The sequence below is a fragment of the Pleurodeles waltl genome, chromosome 5 (assembly GCF_031143425.1).
Source record: "Pleurodeles waltl isolate 20211129_DDA chromosome 5, aPleWal1.hap1.20221129, whole genome shotgun sequence".
NCBI classification, from domain to species: domain Eukaryota; kingdom Metazoa; phylum Chordata; class Amphibia; order Caudata; family Salamandridae; genus Pleurodeles; species Pleurodeles waltl.
In genome coordinates, this window is record NC_090444.1 from 1,740,259,516 (window position 1) to 1,740,281,781 (window position 22,266).

At 41.1% G+C, this 22,266-nt stretch overlaps 1 protein-coding gene across 5 annotated transcripts in view; it reads right to left on the bottom strand.

Moving 5' to 3' along the window:
* LOC138297429 (cysteine-rich venom protein-like) overlaps window positions 1–22,266 on the bottom strand; it is a 260,633-nt gene that overhangs the window by 58,318 nt on the left and 180,049 nt on the right. For all 5 annotated transcript variants that reach the window (XM_069236793.1, XM_069236790.1, XM_069236791.1 and 2 more), the window contains one exon: window positions 5,140–5,285. In XM_069236793.1, coding sequence (XP_069092894.1) covers window positions 5,140–5,285 — 146 coding nt within the window. The remainder of the gene's footprint in view (window positions 1–5,139; window positions 5,286–22,266) is intronic.

A 22,266-nucleotide genomic window follows, 5' to 3' on the forward strand; every position in this document is an offset into this window, starting at 1 on the left:
GCAGAGCCACTTTACCTAAATCAGGGCCTAAGTCCAAAGGAAAATTTTGACCGAGGCCTCATGCTTGCTGTAGCCGAGCAGGGCTCCATGGCACTCAGCCTTAACTTCTGACTTTTCCCCAGTCGAGGTGCGACCAGATGTCCCGAGTGGCACTTTTAGGTTCTATACGCTAAAAAATATATATTCCTGACAAATTCATTTCTACAGTACCCCTTACCCGATTTTAATCATTTTGATTCCATTTTAAAGATAACAATATAATCTATTTTTCTACATTGGTGTTGGATTTGTATTGTGTTTTGTGTTATACTTATTGACTGTTTTGTGATTTTTAAATGCTTTACACACCTGTCTCCTAAGTTAAGCCTTGTCGCTCGTTGCCAAGCTACTAAGGGTTGAGCTGGGATTAATTTATTGAGACCGGACTAGACCAAGAGGGGGCTAGTGGCCTATTTCTAAGTGTATGTACATTACCACGCCCTTACTAATATTCAATTTTCCATCAATTTGCACGTGGCATCGGCAGTGCAGGGACCCACCTGCCCAGCACTGTTGCAATGTTCACTGTCTGCGTGGGTGCTGGTGCACCCTGCGGGCTACAGTATTGACGTCGGCTTGACTACAAGCCAGAGACAATGTTGTAGCCTGTTTCCCGCTACGCCGGCAGGAAGAAATTGAAGTTCCCGCCACCCAACCTAGCAGTAAACTCTTAATAACTCCGGCGGAGTGATTGCCATGAACACGACGGCCATCCTTCCAGGAGTTTGGCAGATGGGCTTTCCCGTCTGGCAAGCTCTTAATTAGGCCAATAATGTCTGACTTAGGCTTTTCAAGTGTAGTTTTGTTACTACTGAGCACTCTGTCTTCAACATGAGATGGCACACTTCACTCATTGGTTGTGCAGGTTTTGACATGTGTATTTAACTTGGATACATCATCTCCTTTAAATCGAACAGGCATACTTTTATTTTAATATTTTAATGCATTTGTCTTTTTCCTTCTCTACAAGAACGTTAATAGTAGTTTCTCTTAATGGGTCCTTCTAAACCCTAATAACATCTTTGGTCCTCTTGCGTACATACAATTCATAAGACCAAAATTGCGACGCTGCTTCACCTCTCATTTGCAACAGATTGGATCTTTAACTGTTGAAGATAATTTGTGGACTTTCTGGGAGAGTGGACTTCTCATACATTAGTCTATGAACTACGGATAACAACCTTTATGATTTGAATAGCATGATTAATATATGTAGGGTTTTTTCATATTTTGTTGTATCCTGGATCATATATTGTTGTTTCTCCATTCAAGCACATGTTTTCTACATATGCTTTTTTGTGTAAAACTGTTTTTCCTTGTTGCTGTTTTTTGTTTGTTGCCTTTGTCTCACATTTTGTGCTATTAGTTCACATTTTTTAAGTGACGGTTTTGAGAAAAACATTCTTTTATTAAGTCTGTCCGAAATGACTTCCTATAAACTAATGGATATCATTTTTATTTGTCATATTACATTCACAGGCTTCAAGGGGTTATTGTGTTGCCTATCTTTTTTAAGTGTATCTATGCATTACCTTGGCATACAAAGTGGATTTGTCTTTAGGTGGTCTTGGGGAAAGAGGGCATGGCTGTATCTGGGGAGGTATCAAGGCCCCTAGCCTACTGAAAGTTTTTGTAGCAATGATCGTCTTCACAGTGCTGAGAGCACTCATCATCTGCGTCAAATTCATTGTATGAATTGTTCAGAAAAGGGAATGCAGAGAATGTTGCAGACCCCGCAGATGCTCAAGTGGTACAAGATCAAGGAGGTTAGTGACACACTGCCTAGGTTCAGGCATGACCTCCAATGAGGTCAGACCTCAATTGGCTCTGGATCAGAGAGAAATATCAGATCTGCCTCTTCAGGTGACAAAGTCATGATTGGCGTTGATGTATCCATGGCTGGTGCGGGTAATGGAACTGGAAGCGGGGTCAGAAGGGGAGCTAGAGGTAAGATGGGCTGATTGGGAAAACCTCCTGGCACTATCTCAGGAGGAGGAGCTCATGGCTCCTTCAGGCCGGAAAGTGAATGAGAGGGAGTGAGCAGGGAACCAAAGAGCCAGGGCATGGCTGTGCAGAGCAGCTCAATCTGGTGTGGTCAAAGGTCACGTAACCTTGGGTTGTGCGGGAACCAAATGATCAGTCAAAAGTGAGTGGCATTAGGGAGCGGAATCCCTAGTTGGATTTCCTATGTTATTTATGCTTACCTGAAGGCTTGGGGAGTGATGAAGACCGACCTCTAGATCTCCTCTATGGACTACAGGAATGAGAGCTAGATGGAAAAATAACCTTGGACTTGGAGCGCTCCTGACTAGGAATTTTCTTGTGGTTGGCGTTTACCTCATGTTTACTGATGGCCTTCAGGTTTATCGCTGCACAGTCTTCGCAGGCCTTGGAGTCTTGGCTCGAAACCAAGCAGCACCGGCACACCTGAGGGGAATCTGTCACACACATTTGTTTGAAACAGTCGTTGCAGGGCTTAAAACTTGTTGTTTTAGGGGATGACATCCCAAGCACACTGAGAAATATTGGCAAAATGAAGGGAAGTCTCAGAGAGACAAGGCATCCTAGTTCCGCGTCCGGTGGTGCAGAACAAAAGGAACCGATGTCAGTGCGCAGACCAGAACAGTTTTGGTGCAGAGCCCCTCAGTACCACAAATGGCTATGCCATGCTACTGCTGAAAAATCTTCAAAATCCATTCAGTTGCCAGGGGAGTACTCAAAATGCGAGGATTATGTTGCTAGACATTTCTGGCAGAAATTGACATGCCAGGGTTTGCTGAGTGTAGGCTTGGGGCAGCATCAACTTTAAGCACAACATATTATAAATTGGGGACCGCAGAAAAAGGGACCTAAACTGCATTTCGTAGTATGTTTAGCAGTAATACAGTAATACTACTCAGGTATCACAAAATACAATTCACAAGCTTATGTGCAGAGCCCACTGCCTGCCTCTGCCACTCACATCTTTTCTGTTCAGAAATCTTCCCCATGTGTGAGGAGACATCAGCACACATAGGTGTACTTTTTGAGAATACATTTGAGTGGGACATGGGGATGGTTGAAAAAGGGAAATATTTAGTTCTAAATGGGTGGAGCTTATCTAATACTCGTATTAAATAAACAGTAATTGAATATTAAATATTAAAATGCTAGTGAGGGTGCTTTTATTACAATAGTATGTATATGTTCAATTAAAATATTTTAGCTATTTATTAATCATCTAATGTGAATAATTAATGTGCTATAATGCTTTATTTTATTGTTCCTAGATTACCTTGTTGTTAATGAATTTATATTTTTAATTTACATTTTAATATGTGTAAATCTTTTAAAGATTGAATTCACTTTATTATTTTTCCCGTATACCAGTGGCTGATATGTGAGCCCATATGTGAAAGGTACTAATAATAACAGTACATAATTTTTAAATTTAGTGTAAGATGTCTCAACTGCATGACCTGAGCGGTGGGGGACAAACATAAGACTGCACTTAAAATCTTCACAGAAATGGTGAAGAGTGACAAAATGTGCCATTACATATTGCACTTTAGGTATGAAGGGTTGGAAAAAAAAAACATTTTTGACTGGCTCTATTTCATGTCTGGGCCTGCTTTACCTGTTTAGAGAAGGTGCAGCTCCTGTTTTGCTGGCAGGTTAATTCTGCGAACCTGCTCTTGCAACAGCGGCTGTGATAATTCAGGACCTTCGCGATCTCCTCAATGAACACAGGCACTACTGCTGGGGATCAACTTGCAAGCCTGCGTGGTAGTCACTCATCTTTAGCAGGTGCATCATCCCATGACAGAAGCAGAAGGTTCCTCGGACTTGGCATTTGGAGTCACCAGATGGGATGTTCCAGTGGGTGTTTGTCTTTGGCAGTTGTAGCCACCCCACATGGACCTGGCAGCAGCCCCAGTCTTTGAGCCCACATCATGAATATAGATGATACAATGTTGCTCTTTAGTTGATGTCCTTTGCTATGGGAACTAGTCTGGGAAACTGACACGGGTCAGCTCGTTGCATCACTCTGTTTGGTAGTCAGACTCTATTAGGTGTTCCTCATGCTAGGAACATAGTGAGCTACTCCTTATGGACAGTCTGTCTTGCATGGAAATGTACTCTCCTAGCCTTTCTGAGGAGGCAGAGATGTGTCTACGTGCTTGCCACACAGTCTTCTCCTCCATCAAGAAGTGCAGGCTTCAGCTAATATTCATCACCTTTGGAAAACTGACTGTCATACAGATCTAAGTCCCCATTGTAGGGGTACTTCTCTTGTTTACCATGCATGAGACATTCTCACACCAGAGCCTGCATCCTGTACCTTTAGCTAACAGCCCTGGAGAATGTCCTTCATGCCTCACTAAATGTATTCCGCAATTCCACATGATAACGCAATCTCACAAAACTCCAATAATTTTTCCACAAAATTGCTACTCACAGACAGCTTTGGTCAGAAATGTCAGAAGAGTTTAATCCAGGTAGTGTAGTGTCCATGAACCATCTGCAAAACTATGACTAGCATTATGTTCTAAGCATTGCTGCCGGTGGAAAACTGAAAGCTCTCAGCAGTGGAGTGAGGGGAGCAGTTGGCAAGAAATATGGAAGAAATATTGATCTTTAAGTCAAGCAATGAGGGCATACTTTATTTGTTTAAAATAGATGTTGAGTCATGAAGCTGAACATTGTTCTAATTTTCACTAACCAAAGTCTAAGTGAAGTAGCAAAGCAAAGAAGTGGTCCAGGTGATTTCTGATGAAAGATGACAGAAGGGAAGTAAGGAAGATTCAGGTTTGATAGGTTAAAGAAGACAAATAAAGATATGATTTTTTTTTTAAACTGGAAATAAAGACAATCAATATATTAGAGGCAGTGAGATTTGAGGGTGGGAATCACTTGTAAAAAAGAGGAATGAAAATAGTATGAAGTTACTGTTAACATACAGGTAGAGAGAGGAAGTTACAATGAGAAGAGTAGCGGGCACAAAAGCAAGTGTTAAGAATGTTGATGACAATTCAAACAATAATATCACTGATCATGTACAAAATACCTTTTTATAAGCACAATAACACAATGTTTATGGTCTCATCCATTTGTGTTTACCTGAGTGTAATGTCCAAACACAAGACCTTCAGCCTTTGGACCGTAACCAAATGTAAAAATTTGAGACTCATTTTTCCATACTTCAAGTACATTCGTCCATGACATGCAGTATGGAGACAATAATATGTTTTCACCACAAGGATAACCTGGAAGAAAATGAGTTGCGCATTATTGAGTTGACAAATCCAAGTTGGATACAGCATACCTATAGGCCGATTCACAAACATGAACTCACAATTTTGTGTACGTTTACACTTTTTTTGGGAATTCATAAAGCAATTTTATGAGTAGTATCTTTATGGCAGCCTATTGTTTTATGTGTAGATCTCTGCCATGAGTGCAGAGAATCCGCAGACAAAAGATACTACTTGAAAATTCCTTTCTTAATTCCAAAAAATTTTAAAATTACACAAGAGTGTAAATTTATGTCTGTGAATCAGGGCCATAACATACATCAATCAAACTTTTCAAATCTAGAAGCAAAAATGTGAATCCTGTAATCTTCTACTATGATGTGGGAACAAAAGCTATAGATGTGGGCTTAACCAAGCAATACATAATGCATTCACATGGAAATGATCATGGAATACTACACTTAGGCTCTTCTAGCATAAAGTTGGAATATTCTTATGTTTATTTTCTCGTTATTACTCTGCAGTAGTATAGGTGATGTTGTGTAGTGCTTTAGATAACTCCTAAATAAATACATAAAAAGTAAGTGTATACATGAATTACATTAGGTACTCTCGGTTTGAGCTTCCAAAGAAGCAATTTCTAATTAGAATATGAGCATAGAAGTGTATTGCCTCATTATGAGGCTGGTGGGTAACAGTCAGACTGCCGTAACAGTGGTGGTCCGACTGACACATTATAAACGTGGTGGTTAGACTGCCGTCCCAGCAGGGAACATGGTTCCCGATAGTCTGACGGCGGTCTGCGTTGTACAACTTTTCTTATCACCAGTCTTTCCATGGCAATTTGACTGCCGTTTAATTCCTGGCGGTAAGCCAGTGCTGTGGGCCACCCTGCCTGATACCATCGGAACATGTGCTGTCTACTTTGCAGACAGTGTGCATCCAGAGGATGCTTGAGGGCCCCACTGTGCGATGGCATTGGCTTCGGCTCCATGTGGAGCCGAGACCAATGCCACCAAATAGTTTCTACTAGGCTGACTGGCAGAAACTTTGCAATAGGGCTAGTGGGGAGACCTCTACCTCTGCGATGGTCTCCTCGCAGCGAGTCTGGTGGTTGGCCTAGCACATTATGAGGCTCTAAATGCCCTAGCCCAAACTTATTTAAAATGTATTGAAAGTTTGAATAATGGAAAACATCTTAACACGATGCAAAGCAAACAGCACTAACGAATCAACTTTGACAGGCAAAAGCTATCTTTGCACCAACCTCATGTAAATTTATGCAAGCATGCATGTCTTAAGTGGACCAGCACAATGTTTTGTCACGAAGCCAGAGCGATTAATGTTTTGTTATTTGGTTTTGTAAAATCCTTGCTTAAACCAGTGCGAGTGCTGAACTCTGTGTGAGAAGCCAGATTTAGGGCCAGATTTATGGAAAAGTGGTGCAGCGTGGTGCTGCGCTAAAATTGGCAGTGCTGCACTGCGTCACTTTAGAAACGCAGGGAAGCACTGCGCTTAAATAAATATGGTGTCCCCTGTGCTGGCACTAAATTCAGCTGCCAGCGTCAACGCAGGCATCCTTGCACCATTGTGCAAGGATATCTGCGTTGACGGGTATGATTGTTTATGTGCGGGAAGGTGTCCCTTCCTGCACATAAACATTCACTAATGGTGCTTTGGCACTTCTGTGTGTGCAGCATAATGCAGCACACACAGAAGGGCCAAAGTGTAATGTCCAAATGATTGTTTATGTGCAGGAAGGGACACCTTTCAACACATAAACAATCGTTTCTGGCATTTTTCTCTTTCTATGCATGCGGCAGAATGCAGCAGTCATAGAAAAAGCAAAAAAGGAGGAGGGATAAAAGTATTCCTCCACGTTGCGCCCTGCTAACGCCACCCCTAGGGTTGGCGTTAGATTTTAGCGCTGCCTCAGGTTTACAAAATTTCATAAATCTCAGGCAGCGTCAAAATGCAATGGGATTTGCTGTGGCATGCCCACAGCAACACACATTGCACGCCCCTCCCACGCACAGTGGTGCATGGGAAGGGGCCGCATTTACAAGGTGACTTTAAGCCACAAAAAGTGGCTTAAAGCCACCTTGCTAATACAGTGTAGTGCTTAGCGCCACAGGAACGCAACGAAAATTGACGCTCCTGTGGTTCTAGGGGCCTATAAATACGTCCCTAAGTGTGATTGCCCCTATTTAACATCTTAAACATATAACTCTCATGAAATCAAATAATGATCTGATTACACACTTTAAAAAAAATTTCATGCAGCGCAACATTGCCATATGGACACTAAGGAGGGGTCATTACGACCTTGGCGGTCTTGAGACCCCCAGGGTCGAGGCGGCAGTCGGACCTCCACCAATGTGGACTGCTAGCTTTGCCAGTTTTTCTCCACAGGAGGGACTGGCAGTGCTGGCGGTCCTAATCCCCCAGGGCAGGATTACGAGTTCATTCTCCAACAGCACTTATATTGGTAGCATCGCCATGTAACTGTTAGTGGAGACAGGGTGCAGGGGGCCCACTGGCCAGCCCCGTTGCGATGTTCGCTGTCTGCTTTGCTGGCAGTAAACATCGCAAAGAGTGCTGCTGCACCCTATGCACTACAGCATTGCCGCCGGGTCTACTAAGAGCCGGTGTCAATGTTGTAGGCTGTTTCCTGCTGGCCCAATGGGCAGAAACACCATGACCCAGCGGGAAACTCATAATGGGGCCCGCAAGAAGGCAGCTGCACTGGCAACAACTTGACCGCCGGGACTTCGGTGGACAGCCTTTTCCGTCCACTGAAGTAGCAATGGACCTCTAAATCTGGGTCTTTGTTATTTAATGTGTTTTTAATTTTGTAGTCTGAATTTAATTTGTTGTGCAATACATTTATTACCTTTTGTTCATTTTGGTTTTCTTTTGAATTCCTAACTTTATTATAACTTTGGTTTAACTTTGGCCTTTGTTAGTAAGTTCTAGAGATTTTTAAACATGCCTTGCTGTGATATGGGCAGAAGAATCCAATCAAAGTTTATCAATACACTGCTCACACAAAACCCTACCTACCATCGAGACACCCATTCTCTCAAACACTGCCTGCACCACTACCAAAACCTCTATGGCCAGTAACTCTATGAAGCTAGAGTTGCTATCAACACCGAGCGTTCTGGAAGGAGAACCGTCTCCTCCTCCCAACACAAATAATTCACATGAAGGAAACAATGGGAAACACAGTGCAATACATTTGATTGACAAATCCTCTATATTAGAGAGCACTTCACAGAATATAAATAACTGGATATCATAAAAAATTATTCCATATTCATTTTCTCTCTCTTGACAATCTTCTTCTCGTTCTTTAACACATAACACCTTTATTTTGATAACAAATAATTTTAATTTATTTGATATGCTCATTTCCCTATTAAACGGCCCCAGAGGTGAATATATAGTCATATTACTAATCGTATGATTTTTTTACTTTATTTTGAATCATGTAAGCCCACTTTAATAGTCATAATTCATGAAGTGCATTTACCAATTATGAAAATGAAAGATTTAATTTTTCAGTGAGGCATTGATCATCAAAATCTTAGGGCTCCAATACCATCTACTTGTAAAGTACCAAGTCATATTGATTTCCCTTAAAGTCAACACCTCATATTATGTTACAGTTAATTAATTAATATATACATCTCAGCATGCACAGTTTTCTCCTCAAGAATTTTACTGCAAATAGCAAGTGTAAAGTATTTATGCAGCACAAAAGCATCAATAAAGTGAAAACAAGACACAAGAATAATCCCACACCAATTCAGAAACATAGAGTACAATTTAATAAATATTTTGACATCAAAACAAATGAATTTCAATCAGTAGAACCAGAGTTAAGAACATATCACCAAGTAGCAGAAAGCCCTAACTGAAGTTATCAGGTCATGCTGTGCTGGAGCACAGGCCGGGCACAGAACCAAGTTTGTCCTGCTGAGAACTGTGCCTAATATCCTTGGTACAAGGTCTGGAAGGTATTGCTTTGTGAAGCTTTGCATCACCAAGTGTCAGTTCTGTTGAAGCTGTGTGGTGATGCTTTACAGTTCTTTGCATTGCTTATCATTGGTTTCAGTGAAGCTTAAAAATGTGAAGCAAGATGTTACAGGGCTTTGAGTCACTCTAATGAAGCTTTCAGCTGTGTGGAGAGGCCTTTTTGGGCTTTGCTCAAATTGATGCAACTTTCATTTAAGCAAGGAACAGTGCTCTTGGATGCCAGCTAAGGGTCCAGGACCTGGTGAGGCACCTCTTGGGGATCAGGGACTCACTTCACAGAGAGCAGAAGGGCTCAGGCAGGTCCAGTTGCAGGTCCAGTTGCAGGTCCAGACAGCAGGTCAGCTAGGCAGTTGCAGGCAGTCCTCTAAATATTCTTGTCACTATGTATCTCAGAACAGTAGGTCAGCCAACTGACCCTTGAAGTCACTCTGGCTATCCATGGATGAAGGGAGAAAGTCCACTCTTCCTTCACAGAGAGCAGGGTAGGCCTCAAGCAGATGGGAAGTCCTCCGGAGAGCAGGCGTGCCTAACACAACAGGGAAGTCTTCTGGTATCAGAAGGGAAGTCCTCTGAAGAACAAGGCAGGCCTCAAGCAGCAAGGCAGCACTCTGGGGGACAAGGCAGGCCTCAAGCAGCAGGGCAATCCTCAGGGGAACAAGGCACTTTGCAATGTACACTGATCTAGGAGTGTACTGAAGAGTTGCTATTAGGTTTCAATAGTTATACCTAGTGACAGCTTTCAAAATGGGGTAATCTTCTAGATTATCCCCACATTTGGTTCTATAAAGTTGTTTCCTGCCCCTGCCCAAAGAAGTCTGGGGTGACAAAAGACTGGTGTCAGATTCCTTTGTGGGACCTGGAGGCACGCTATTTAAAATATAAGTGGGCCAGGGAGCATCTCCGCCCCAACAATCCTGGCAGGATGACCTATCCAGGTAAAACCTAAATCCCCTTTTGTCTCACTGTCTGGGAGGATTTACAAAAATCGCAACAGCTAAGCTATCAATAGTCAGGTGACCCAGGACACTGGGAGCGGACACCAAATGGTTAAGGTAAGAAAATGCCATCATTCTAAAAGTTACATTTTCAGAACTGTAACTTAAAACTCAACTTTACCATTAAAGGGGATTTTAAACTGCAATTTAATTGAGTCCAAACATTGCATGTCTACCTGTTCCCAATCAAATGTCAGCACCTATTAAATGTAATAAGGTAACCAGATTGTATCCAATGGTAGAGATAGGGCTTACAGTATTGAAAAGACAGCACATGTTAAACGTAAAAACATATGTCCTACTTTATAAATACAATTCACCCTGCCCTATGGACTTTTATGGCCTATCTTAAGGTATCCTACAAGTATTGATAAAAAGGTTTAGGCTTTGCAAACAGATTATTTTGCCAGGATGAATTGGCAGTTTTAAAACTGCATTACAAGCTGCAGTGGCAGACCTGAGAAATATTTTTAAGTGCTATATATTTGTGTGGCACAAAGGGTGCTGCGTACCTACTAGTAGCATTTAATTTATAAGACCTGGGTGAATGTAGTACCATGTACTAGGGACTTATAATTGAATTAAGTATCCCAGTCAGGTGTAAGCCAATTATGTCATGTTTAAAAGAGAGACCACAAGTCCTTTAGCACTGGTTTGTAGTGGAAATGTGCACAGAGTCCTAATACCAATATGAACTAAATTCAGAAAGCAGGAAGGTTGAAGGCAAAACATTTTTGGGTACCCAGGCAGAGAGGGCCAAGTCCCTGTGTCCTGAAAATCAACATAAAGGGGTGCATGACAGATGTAACCTGCCCCACTGTCCCTTGTGTGGGGAGGGGGACATAGAGGGACGCCCGAGGTTTTAAAATTCAAAATATTTTTCAAGTTGCCATAAACAAAATTATCACAGACTACCACAAGATTAATGGGGACCAGAAAAAAGCTGAAGAACGTTGGGTGGGTATCCTTTGGTGTAGCATGACTGTGAGGGGTTAACCACAATGGAAGAGTTGACATTCTGTAGGGGTTGGAAGCAGGGTTTCACAACAGGATGAAGGCCATGCACATGGGGGAGTTGGGAGCTCAAAGCCGAGCCCCTGCACCAAACTCCCCACCAAATTCTGTCACCAAATGTAAGTATGGTAAAAACATTTATTGAACATTAGAAAACCCTAGAAAGTCATTGAAATAAAAACAAAAGTGATATTATAGTTAGGTATAGTAATACATTACACTAAAAACACCTTAGAAATTCACTGCAAAAAATCAAAGGTTACAGTGGTGTGTTAATGATCAATGGAGTAGCAAGAAAATTAACAAACCTCCACTTTGAACTAAAGTTCTGTTGACGCCAAGCAAGCGATGTAAGTGAGCCCAAACTACCCTAAAAGAGCTCCCCTGACTCTTCCATCCAAGCTTCTATCTATTCATCCTTTTCCCCTTCAACCTATCCACTGATATCCACTATTTCACCTTTACATTCTGCCATCCATTCATTTTTCATCCATCACTAAGCCTTCCCCAATCCATTTACCTATCAAGCCATTAATTTATACTCTCTGTCATTAATCAACCCATCCATCCATCTATCCTCTCTTCCATCTATCCATCCTCCGTCCATCCTTCCACTCAGCCATCCATCCAACCAGCCATCAATCACCATCTATCCATCCACTCTGCCATCCATTCACTCATCCATCTATTCTGCCATTCATTCACTCATCATGTCACCCACTCCTCCAACCATCCATCCATCTATTTACTCTGTCATCCTTTCAACTGTCCATCCACCCACCCATTCACTCACTCATTCATCCACCATCCCTTTAATCTGCCATCCTCCTTTCACCTATCCATTCACCTATTTCTTCACCCTTTTAGTCTGCCATCCATCCATCTATTCTTCTATCCATCCATCCTTTCACCTGTTCATTCATCTATTCCCTCACTCACATATCCATCCATCCACCCAGCCATCTATTTACTCTGCTATTCTTGCACCTGTCCATCCATCTATTAAGTTATTGTTTGACCTATTCAACCATCTCCCCACTCACTCTTCCACCCACTCACTCTTACACTCAAACATACTTCCTCCCTTTGTTTCACTCTCACCTTTGTTATATATTTCTTCTTTCCTTCCCTTTTCTAGTTGTCCATCATTTGTTCTTCCTTTTGCCTGTTGCTCTTCTATTGAGGCTGTATTACATCACAAGCTTTTGTCTGCCGAGTTGCAGACAGAATGGGAGTATAAAGAACCACAGCCCCCACTGTAGCTGCTGATTCGGAAGGTTCACACACCTGATACAGCTAGGTGAAAACCTGTGTTAAGAATATAATTTCAAAGTAAAAAAACATTGGAATTAACCTGTTATAAGTAATTGCACACTTGCTATGCACTTCTTATGACCTCACGCAGTACCCTACTCACGAAGGACCTAATTCACAAATGTAAACTTAGACTTTTGGTCTAAGTTTAGACCAAAAGCCTAAGCTTACGACTTTTTGGTATTCACAAAGGTAAGTTACGAGTAGAAACTTTACATCCACACTCGAGGAGGAATCCACCCATTCCAGAGTACACTCTGAGAGAGGAGATTATGCTCCGGGTCCTGAGTGCAATCTCTGCACTCGAAATTGACAGTCTGTCTCAGGTGTGGAGATTCCGCCCGTTGGTAATAGTGGGACAACCTTGCCAGTCCTAGCCTGTCATACACCATTCCCCAACTTAGAAGCAATGAATGCTAATGAACTTCGTCCTTTATACAACAATTGTGTAAGATTTTATAGATGTTGTTATGTGAATGATAACAGCTGTCCCAGTGAGGACTGTGGAAGCTGTATTGCTACAGTTAGCTGTGCCTGCAGTCATTCCTGTCACTATTCATACAATAATGAGTAAGGTTCCCACCAAACAAGAAGAGATCTGGATTTCTAAAACAAATATACACAAGTTCCTATGCATGATCATAATGAATGTGAGTTGCAGATTATTATCAGCGATAGATATACAACTATATATTGAGATAATTTGGGAGGCATGCCTAATTAACCACAGCTTAAAAGCAAATCTGACCAAGTAGTTTCCAAACAGGCAACAGTGTCACCTAAAAATTGCTGGGTCAAACAAAAAAAAACTAGAATAAAAACACAACCAGAGCCCATTTAAAAATGTTACAATTTGCATAACTGTGATACATTGGAACATCCTGATAGGTATCATTATACTGATACACATCTTTCTACTTTCTTTCAGGTCTCACCAGATAAATGCTCTGATAGAGGAGAATATCGGATTCACAAAGCTTATCTGAAATTGTCATAAAAAGGATAAGAAACTTCCTCAACAAAAAAAAAATCATAAAGAAGAAGGTGGCAGTCTAAATGAAAACGAAGAAGATGAAAAGTATTTTTGTTAAATATGCCACACATATTGGAGAACACTCTTTCTGAACAAGACATGGTCATTGACACTGCTAAACAGTGCAGTATAAGTCATGATAGTTTGCCAGAAATCTTAATGAGTTTCTGGTTTCAAGGGTAACTAGCAAATTCATATAAGTTGAAACACCAGATCAGCAGGTGAGCCCTCCCAACCCTCCCAGCAGATCATATGAATTGGACATTCATAGTAAGTAGTTACTCAGACATATGCCAAAGACTTTTGCACAAGTCGCAGCTTCGTATTGCAATCATGTTGGTTAGAATAAGGAGTCGTCCTATCATATGATATTCAGACACTCAAGTCCACAAGTGCAACCAAAATACCCTATTAAACATGAAGCAAAAGCTCCAGTGAGGGAATTTCTCTCACTAATTGAATACCTGGGAGTAATTGAACCATGTGTGTCTCCTATGAGTAATCCTCTTTTTATTGTCATGAAGCCTGATCATTACTATCACGTAGTCTTAAACTATAGACATTTACAGAGTCACACACACACCTTCCTTTGCAATCCAAAACCCACACAGTATGGCTTTTATGAACAACATTGTCAGTAAAAAATACAAAACAAACTTCAACACTTCCAATACTTTTTCTGTCAAAATATAACACCTGAAATCAGAAACTTAACAGTGTTCTCCTCCCTAGGCTCACAGAGGTGGTTTTGTCGACTCCCTCAGGGGTATAAGAACCTAACTAGCCTGTTTGCTGCCCAAGTAGTGTCAATTTGACATGAAATTGACTTAGAAGCATTGCCGTAGGTAGATGACATCTACCTAATGTACAATGACTTAAACAGACAGCATGATTACATCACATACGGGCATATTTAAGAGCCCCTAGCGCCACCTTACGACAGCCATATCATCATTTTTTACTTTAAGACAGCACTAAAGTGGCTTTTTCCCTGTGCCATATTCACAAAGTGGCACAATTCATACATTGTGCCACTTTGTAAACCCTTGTGCCACATTATAACTTCACCATGCATAATATATGCAAGGGGGGCATTCCAGCAATAGGAGGTTCCCCAAAAATGGTTCAGTGAAACTTAAGAGATTTCACTGTGACATTTTTTACATCATTTTTAATGCCTGTTCAGAGCAGGTGTTAAAATGACGCTCACATAGAAACCAATGGGCCTCCTTGCACTTTGCTAAACCAGTGTCAACATTTTTTACACTAGTGTAGCAATGCACCACAATAGCATCAAAAATGTTTGATGCTATTGTGCAAACAACCACCATGGTGCACAGGATTATTAATACAGTGCAACCATGGGTGCCAGTAGGAGGGTCCAGAATAAGTGGCACACCTATTTCTTTAATATGGGCCATAGTGTTGGGATTTGCTGAATACAGCTACAAATTCAATATTCAAAAGTCAAAAATGGCTTTTCTTAGTGTCCTGTTTCTTGGATGCGAATTGTCCAATAAAAGCAAAAGCCTTGACTCGCACTCCTAGATACGGAGACTCTTCTACAACCACCAAACTTGATAAAGCAACTACAGTTATTTTTAGATGTCCTAAATTTTGGAAGAAAATATATACCAGAGCATGCACAGAGGATTAAACCATTGTATGTTATATTTCATCCAGATCTTTCCAGTACACTTTGTATATCTGAACATACACAAATGCTCAAATAAATTTTGACTGGCATGGTATCATCTAGACACTTACCCATGTCAACACAACAAATCCAGTGATGCATGTCATTGCAGGTTCTACTGGCTCCACTAATATCACCCTCAACTAAGGTGACACCGTGCCTATTGCATATAAATCACATCTATATTCAATATTTGAAATGCGTTTTGCATCCGCTGGCTATTTCCTTAGCATTTGAAGTTCTTAAGAGAACTTCAACCACTATTTGCACTAGGGTCCCTGAGCCTGTCCTATCTAGCAAATACTGGAGGGTTTCACGGCCCAGAGTATTGGCTAATTGTACACTACTGGCAGAGATTTACTAGTCGTCTTTATTTTATTTTTCTGACTATGAGGGGATTCTGGCCTCCACAGTACCAATTTTATGTATTCATGGATGTCTTTTCAATGAGCTGCAGAGGATCTTTTATTAAAAAAAAAAAGCTGCCCATGTTAGGATAACCTTTGCCAAGTGCCCTAAATGGTTAATGAGGAGTGCAAATCATTTAAAGCAGTGTTTAAAGTTGCTTTTAAAGAACATAGCCATTCAGCTGTTCAAGAAGCACAATCTAAATATAAGGCCACTCTCAAGCATGATCTGGAAGAGAGGAATTGGCATGATCTGCTGCAGGCCATTACAATAAATTACAGCAGATCCTTTTGGTATATAATCTCGCATGGGGGCCTGGAGAGTATGGGGACTCTTAGATATCTTGTCGATTTGGAAAAGTAGGTAGACCATTTCTCTGCCTTATGTGATCCAGAAACTTTAACTAGCCAACCCCAGCAGGCAGAATTAGGAGGCCCTTCTCGGGAGGCATTACATTTAACTGATTGGGAGACTACTGAGCCAGTGCTCTTTAGTCTAGTCTAGTCTACAGGATGCCTTCTTTTCTATTGACAAACTTAAACCAACCAAGACTCCTGGGCCAAGTCAAATACCGGGTGACTTGTTTAAATCTAGACCTGAGATATGGGTTAGCTACATCAATCTTTTTTTTGATGCAGTAACAGCAGGGGAAGAAATACCCAGGAACTGGAAGGGGACAGAAGTTAGCCCAGTTTTTAAGAAAGGCAATGCTTTCAAACAATCTAACTACAGGCCCACAAGCGTTAAAGACTACCTGCAGAAAGTGTTTGCTGGGCAGGTTTTGGACAAACTGCAAAACTGAATGGAAAGAAAAAGTTTTTCGTCCCCACTCTAAGCTGGTTTCCGAGCAAAAATAAATACTACTGATGTGTTTAGCTTTGCCTTCATTCATTGGATATATGGGCTTCTTAGGAATCAGAAACTTCATGTGGCCTTCATTGATTTACAAACTGCATTTGATCTTATTCCCCTGACAATCTCTGGAGGGTACTTTTGGAAATGGGGGCTCTCGGTATCCTAGTTAGCCTTATGGCCAGACACAACAAAAAATATGCCCAAGCATGCTGGGGCAGTAGGCATGAACCAATTCCTTGTATCCCGGGTCTTCGTGGAGTTTTGCAGGGGTGTGTTCTTGCCCCTACCCTGTCCACCCTGTTCAACAATGATGTGGTTAAGTCTCTGATGGCATGGATAAATGACTCCCCTGTTTTAAATGGAGAAAAAAATCCTATATTCCTCTTTGTAACAACTCACTACTCATTTCAAAGTCCCCTATTGGCCTTCAAAAGCTGATCGATACGTTCCAAGAATTCTGTGGCAATTTGCCACTTGGAGTTTTTAGGAGGTCATGAGGGAAATAACAGATTTCTGATGTATGTCCTGCTTGTAGTTTGACCTCTGAAACTGAGGAACATACCTTTCTTTTGTACAGGATATTATGGTCTGCATAGGCAGTGGATATGTCTGATTTGTTTAAGCCTGGGAATCAGTCAGTATTTGGAAGCTTTTCAAATTTTAAAGATGGATACTTCAGGCCCAGTTATATATTCAGTAAGCCACTGTTTACTAAAGGTTTGATTTAAGCATGAAAAGCTGTAAAATGAAATCCCTTTTAAGTCAGGTTACATTTTATGGAAATGTTTTTACCTAAGTTGTGTTGGTATGATAGATCGTTTGCTGTGAAGAGATTATTTAATGAATTCATTGTTGGGTTGATACAGCTCAATAACAAAATAATGCATCATTTATAATTTTTGTTGTAATGCTTCCATATTGTGATTTATGCTCTTTTTCGGGTTCTGCTAACTTGTTTTGTAAGTGATAATATCATTGATTTAGTCTAAAGGAACTGAAATGGCTTTACCTTTATAGTTTTGTTTTTACGATTGATGTACACTTTGATGGATAAAAGAAAAACCAAATAAAGTATTTATAAATGAGTTTTCAGAATTTGGCCAGTTTGCGCTACACGGAGTAGCAAGGCGTTCTGGAATTCCACACTATCTGATATGAAGCAGAGTTTTTTCCTGCTCACGGGTACGAGATTTATTTTTGGCGCACGCTCGCAAGTGCCACAATACTCTCAGACTACTAGCTAGCGCGCACAAGACTTTGTGACCGCTCACATGGCTTCTGGTTGTGACATTGGCCAAAACAGTGCCACTAGAAGCGTGAACGCACTTTGAGTACATTTAGTTCTTGAAATGTATCTAAACTTATTCAAAATAGGTTTTTGAGTTGATTTTTTTCTCCAATGACCCTTCAAGTTGTTTTTTAATGTGAGAGGCCTTTTTTCCAAACAGGAAGGAAGTGCCCCAGAGACTCCATCTTCCTGTTCATGTTCAGCAGACTCCTCCCAGTGCTTTTTGCATCTCCTGGTCACTTTTCACTTGAATTTCGAGGTGGAAGCATTACTTGTTTTGTCTCTTGGATATATCTTTAGATTTAAGAACTTTGTTTGTGTCATGTCACAAGTAAATTAAAACACTATTGTATAGAGGGGTTGTTTGTTGGCTTGTGCATGCACCAGTATTTCTCTGTACTTTACTTTGATTTTCAAATTTTATAGTTTGGTATTTTGCATTTCTTTCATCTTTTGAAAAGAAAAATGTTTGCTCAGCTCAGTAACTTTTCTCCATTTTTGTTATATTTGCAATACTCATTTATTTTTTGATGTGGCCCAGACTTCCAAATGGCCATCTAGCCAATAGTGCTAGTAGTCATAAGTGCAATAAATAATTGTTTCAGTGGTATATGCTTTTAAAACGTAATTTAATTTAAGGCAGAGATGGCATTGGATAAAATTGAAAATGTTGGCTATTGTTTGCATTTCATTTTTTTGTTGCACAAAGTGTATATGTTGCAGGGTAATATTTGATGGCATAGGAGGATATGTGTTTTTGTGAAATTGGTATAGCTCAGTTAATTTTAGTTTTTGCATTGCTAAATTAACGTTAGTGTTTTCTTCAGTGTTACCACCATGCCTCCTTTATCTGGCCTGTGTGTGTGTGTGTGTGTGAGTGTGTGTGTTTGTCATCACCCACCATTTGTCTTTGTCCTCCATGTTGTGCAACCAGGGGCCGTTTTGTTAAGTCTATGTTCTTAAGCTTACATGTGATCTTTGTTCTCCATGCCTCCTTCTTTGCAGTTGTTGTTTGAACAGCCATTCTGTGCATCCAGTCAGTATGCCTTCGTCATAGGGTTGCTTGTGTTCTTTGTTCCCCATGCCTTCTTGTTCTGAGTTGTTGTTTGATCATTTGGCTGGCAGCCATTTTGTGCATCCATCCAATGTGTTTTTGCCATAGGCGTGCATGTGTTCTTTGCTCTCCTTGTTCCTTGCTCTCTGCTGTTGTTTGACCATGTGGCTGGTGGCCATTTTGTGCATCCAGCCATACAATACTCTTGCATGTGTTCTGTGTTCTCCATGCCTCTTTGCTCGCTGTTGTTGTTTGATTGTGTGACTGGGAGCCATTTTGTGCATCCAGCAAGTGTGCCTTTGCCATATGCTTGCATGTGTTCTTTGTTCTCCATGCCTCTTTGCTCAATGCTGTTTGACCATGTGGCTGGTGGCCATTTTCTGAATCCAGCAAGTGTGCCTTTGCCAAGGACTTGCATGTTTTCTTTATTCCCCATGCCTACTTGTTCACTGTTTGACCATGTGGCTGGCTGCCATTTTGTCCATCCTGCCAGTGTTCCTTTGCCATAGGCTTAAGTGGATTCATGTGCTTCCAGTTTAATACCAGTTTTATTATATTCTTAATGAATATGATCCTGGTGAACATTGCTCATATTATTTCCTTCCTTTTGATTATTTTTTTATTTGGCACCTCCTTTCCTCACAATACGCCTCTTTCTTCTTGTCCTTCCATACAAACAAAAACAATTATTGATCAATTGTTTCAGTTTATATTTTATGTTCCTATTTTAATGTGGTATTTTAACTATTTTTTTTATTTTAATTTTAATTTGTTAATGTATTTTTTGTATTTTGTTGATTTTTTCATTTTTATTTGTATTATTTTTATTTTCGATTTTTTTAAACTTTTTTATTCTTTCAATTCATTTAATTCTGTATTTTGTCTTGATCCATCCAAACATGAATTCTCCCATCCATCCAACCATCCATCCATCATGGGAGCACAGCTATGCTAAAGCATTCAGTTTCTTTAGGTGTAAACTATACACACACCAAGTGGCTATGCAAATGGTTCGAACTTCCTATGTGTATATGGAGTAAGCAGTCCAATGTTCACTGGATCGTAGGTAGTCCTATTTAGGGTGCCAAACTGGTATTACACCCAACCACTTTAGGTGTGATCTTGATCAGAAACTTTCTATTTGTGCATAACACGGGAGGCAAACGTTTGAGTACGACTTATCATGGTCGCCTCTATCTCATGATTCGTGACATATAATACTTTTGGACAATCCCGGTGTGCATCTGCTGTGTTATAGACTGTATACTGGACTCTGCAGCATACTGGATACTTTGGAAGATATACATACCTCTCCTTGAGAAAGTCATTTTGACTAAATACGTGTCGGCTGTTGTATCATTGGATCAGCTGTTTTCTGTGCAATCTACTGAACCTTGGAGGAATAAAAATTCCACCAGTGACGTGACAACCGCAACCTTTTTTGAGAGATGTACGCCTGCTGCACTGGTATCCAGGGAGTAACCTGAGATCAACAGCATCAACCCAACCTAAGCCCAAGACCATGTCTGTCAGTGAGGTAGCCATTTCAATCATTGCAACATCAACAAGCAGTGACATTGAATTGGATTTGTCCCTTTCGCAAAGTAGTACCCAATCTTTTCAGACCACATAGCAAAGCAGACAGCAGCTAGTAGGGTACTACTAGACCATTTTCTCCCAGCATCACTTCTGATGACAACGATAGTGACATGGAGGGGACCCTAGTAGAGTTCAGGAGATGCCAGGAGGGGCAAGGGGAAAGAAAAGTTTTTGAAAGCCTTACAATCATAGAAGGGGATGATGCGTGAGATGATGACAACAAGCAAGTCATTGTGGAAGTTAGCACAGAGGAGTCCGACGTTACTATTCAACCTGCTCTGAGGGGTGTGGCACAGGTAGAACTGCCATCTCCCATATTTGTGAAGCCGCTGCTGAGACCTGCACTAAGCCCCACCTCAGTAGTATGCTCTGCAGAGAGGCAATTAATGACATACCACCTACTTTTTTATTTATTCATTTAAAACACCTATAAAAGTGCATTGTGACCATACTGGTATCCTGGTTCCTACCTCCCGCTCTTCTTCAGGCATTGGTAGTGGTCAACTGAGAAATAACTCCTCCCCAGCTTGGGAGTTTTTATGCTTAGCAAACAGGAGGAGAACATTGAAATATGCTCAAATTGCCATGCAAGTGTTCATTGGGTAGGCCTGGTGCACATTGTGGTACTGGAGCGTGATTGACCCATATGAAAAACCATCATGCAATCAAGTGGGAGAAGCATCTTAAAACTTTTGCTGGATGTGGTTGTGGAGGTGAAGGTGATGAGAGCCGAGAAACAAAGCTACAACTGGTCTGATCATAGTGGGAGGTGAGGAAGAAGAGGGTGACATCCTCACACAAAGTAGCCCTGTCCCCAGCAGTGCACCAGAATCACTCATCTCAGAGCCATTAAAATGACACAGGAATACTCAGAGTCAGATGGAGACACCACATCATACAGTATCTGCTCCACGATGTACATTGAGTCTACCACCATCTACTTCACAAACGTCACCTGCGTCAGTGGCCCCAGAAAAAAAGAAAATCAAGGCTACTATTACAGGCATGTTTAGGCAGGAGGGGCTGCATGACCACAACTACCCATTAGAACTTTTCTATATCGTGAAACTGGAATTGTTTTTAATGCAAGACGTCCTCCCATTTTCTTTTGTGGAAAGACTAGGATTCTTTCAATTTGTGGCAGCCAGCTGCCCAAAATGGATGGTTCCAAGTTGGACTTATTTTTCCAGAGTTGCTGTTCCAGTGCTGCATCATGATGTGCTGCATTTGGTTAGACAATCTTTTCAGCAGTGTTATCCATATGATCGCCCTGATGACAGACATGTGAATCAATTATTAGGCTACTTCTTACATGGGCATCCCTGCATACTGGATCTCTTTTGTAGGGGTAAAGCAAAAGCAAAAAATCTACAGGTCTTGGCCTTGAAGACATTTTTAAGAGCATTTGGCGGCATGCAACAGTACCCATGTTCGCAGTGGAGAAATCGCATATAGCTTTAAACATCTTGAACAAATTTAATGGCAAGGTGTCTGATTGGCTACAACTCAGAGGTCTCCAAACTGGATGTGGTGGCACATACAATGGCAGTAACATATTCAAGACCATAGCAGACAGTGGCAATTTAAGGGTCCCATGTGTGGCGCATTGCATCAACCTGGTTGTTCAAGAGTTTCTAAAAAAAGAAGACATAGGGGGTCCTTACGACATTGGCGGGCGGCTACCGCCGCCCGCCAA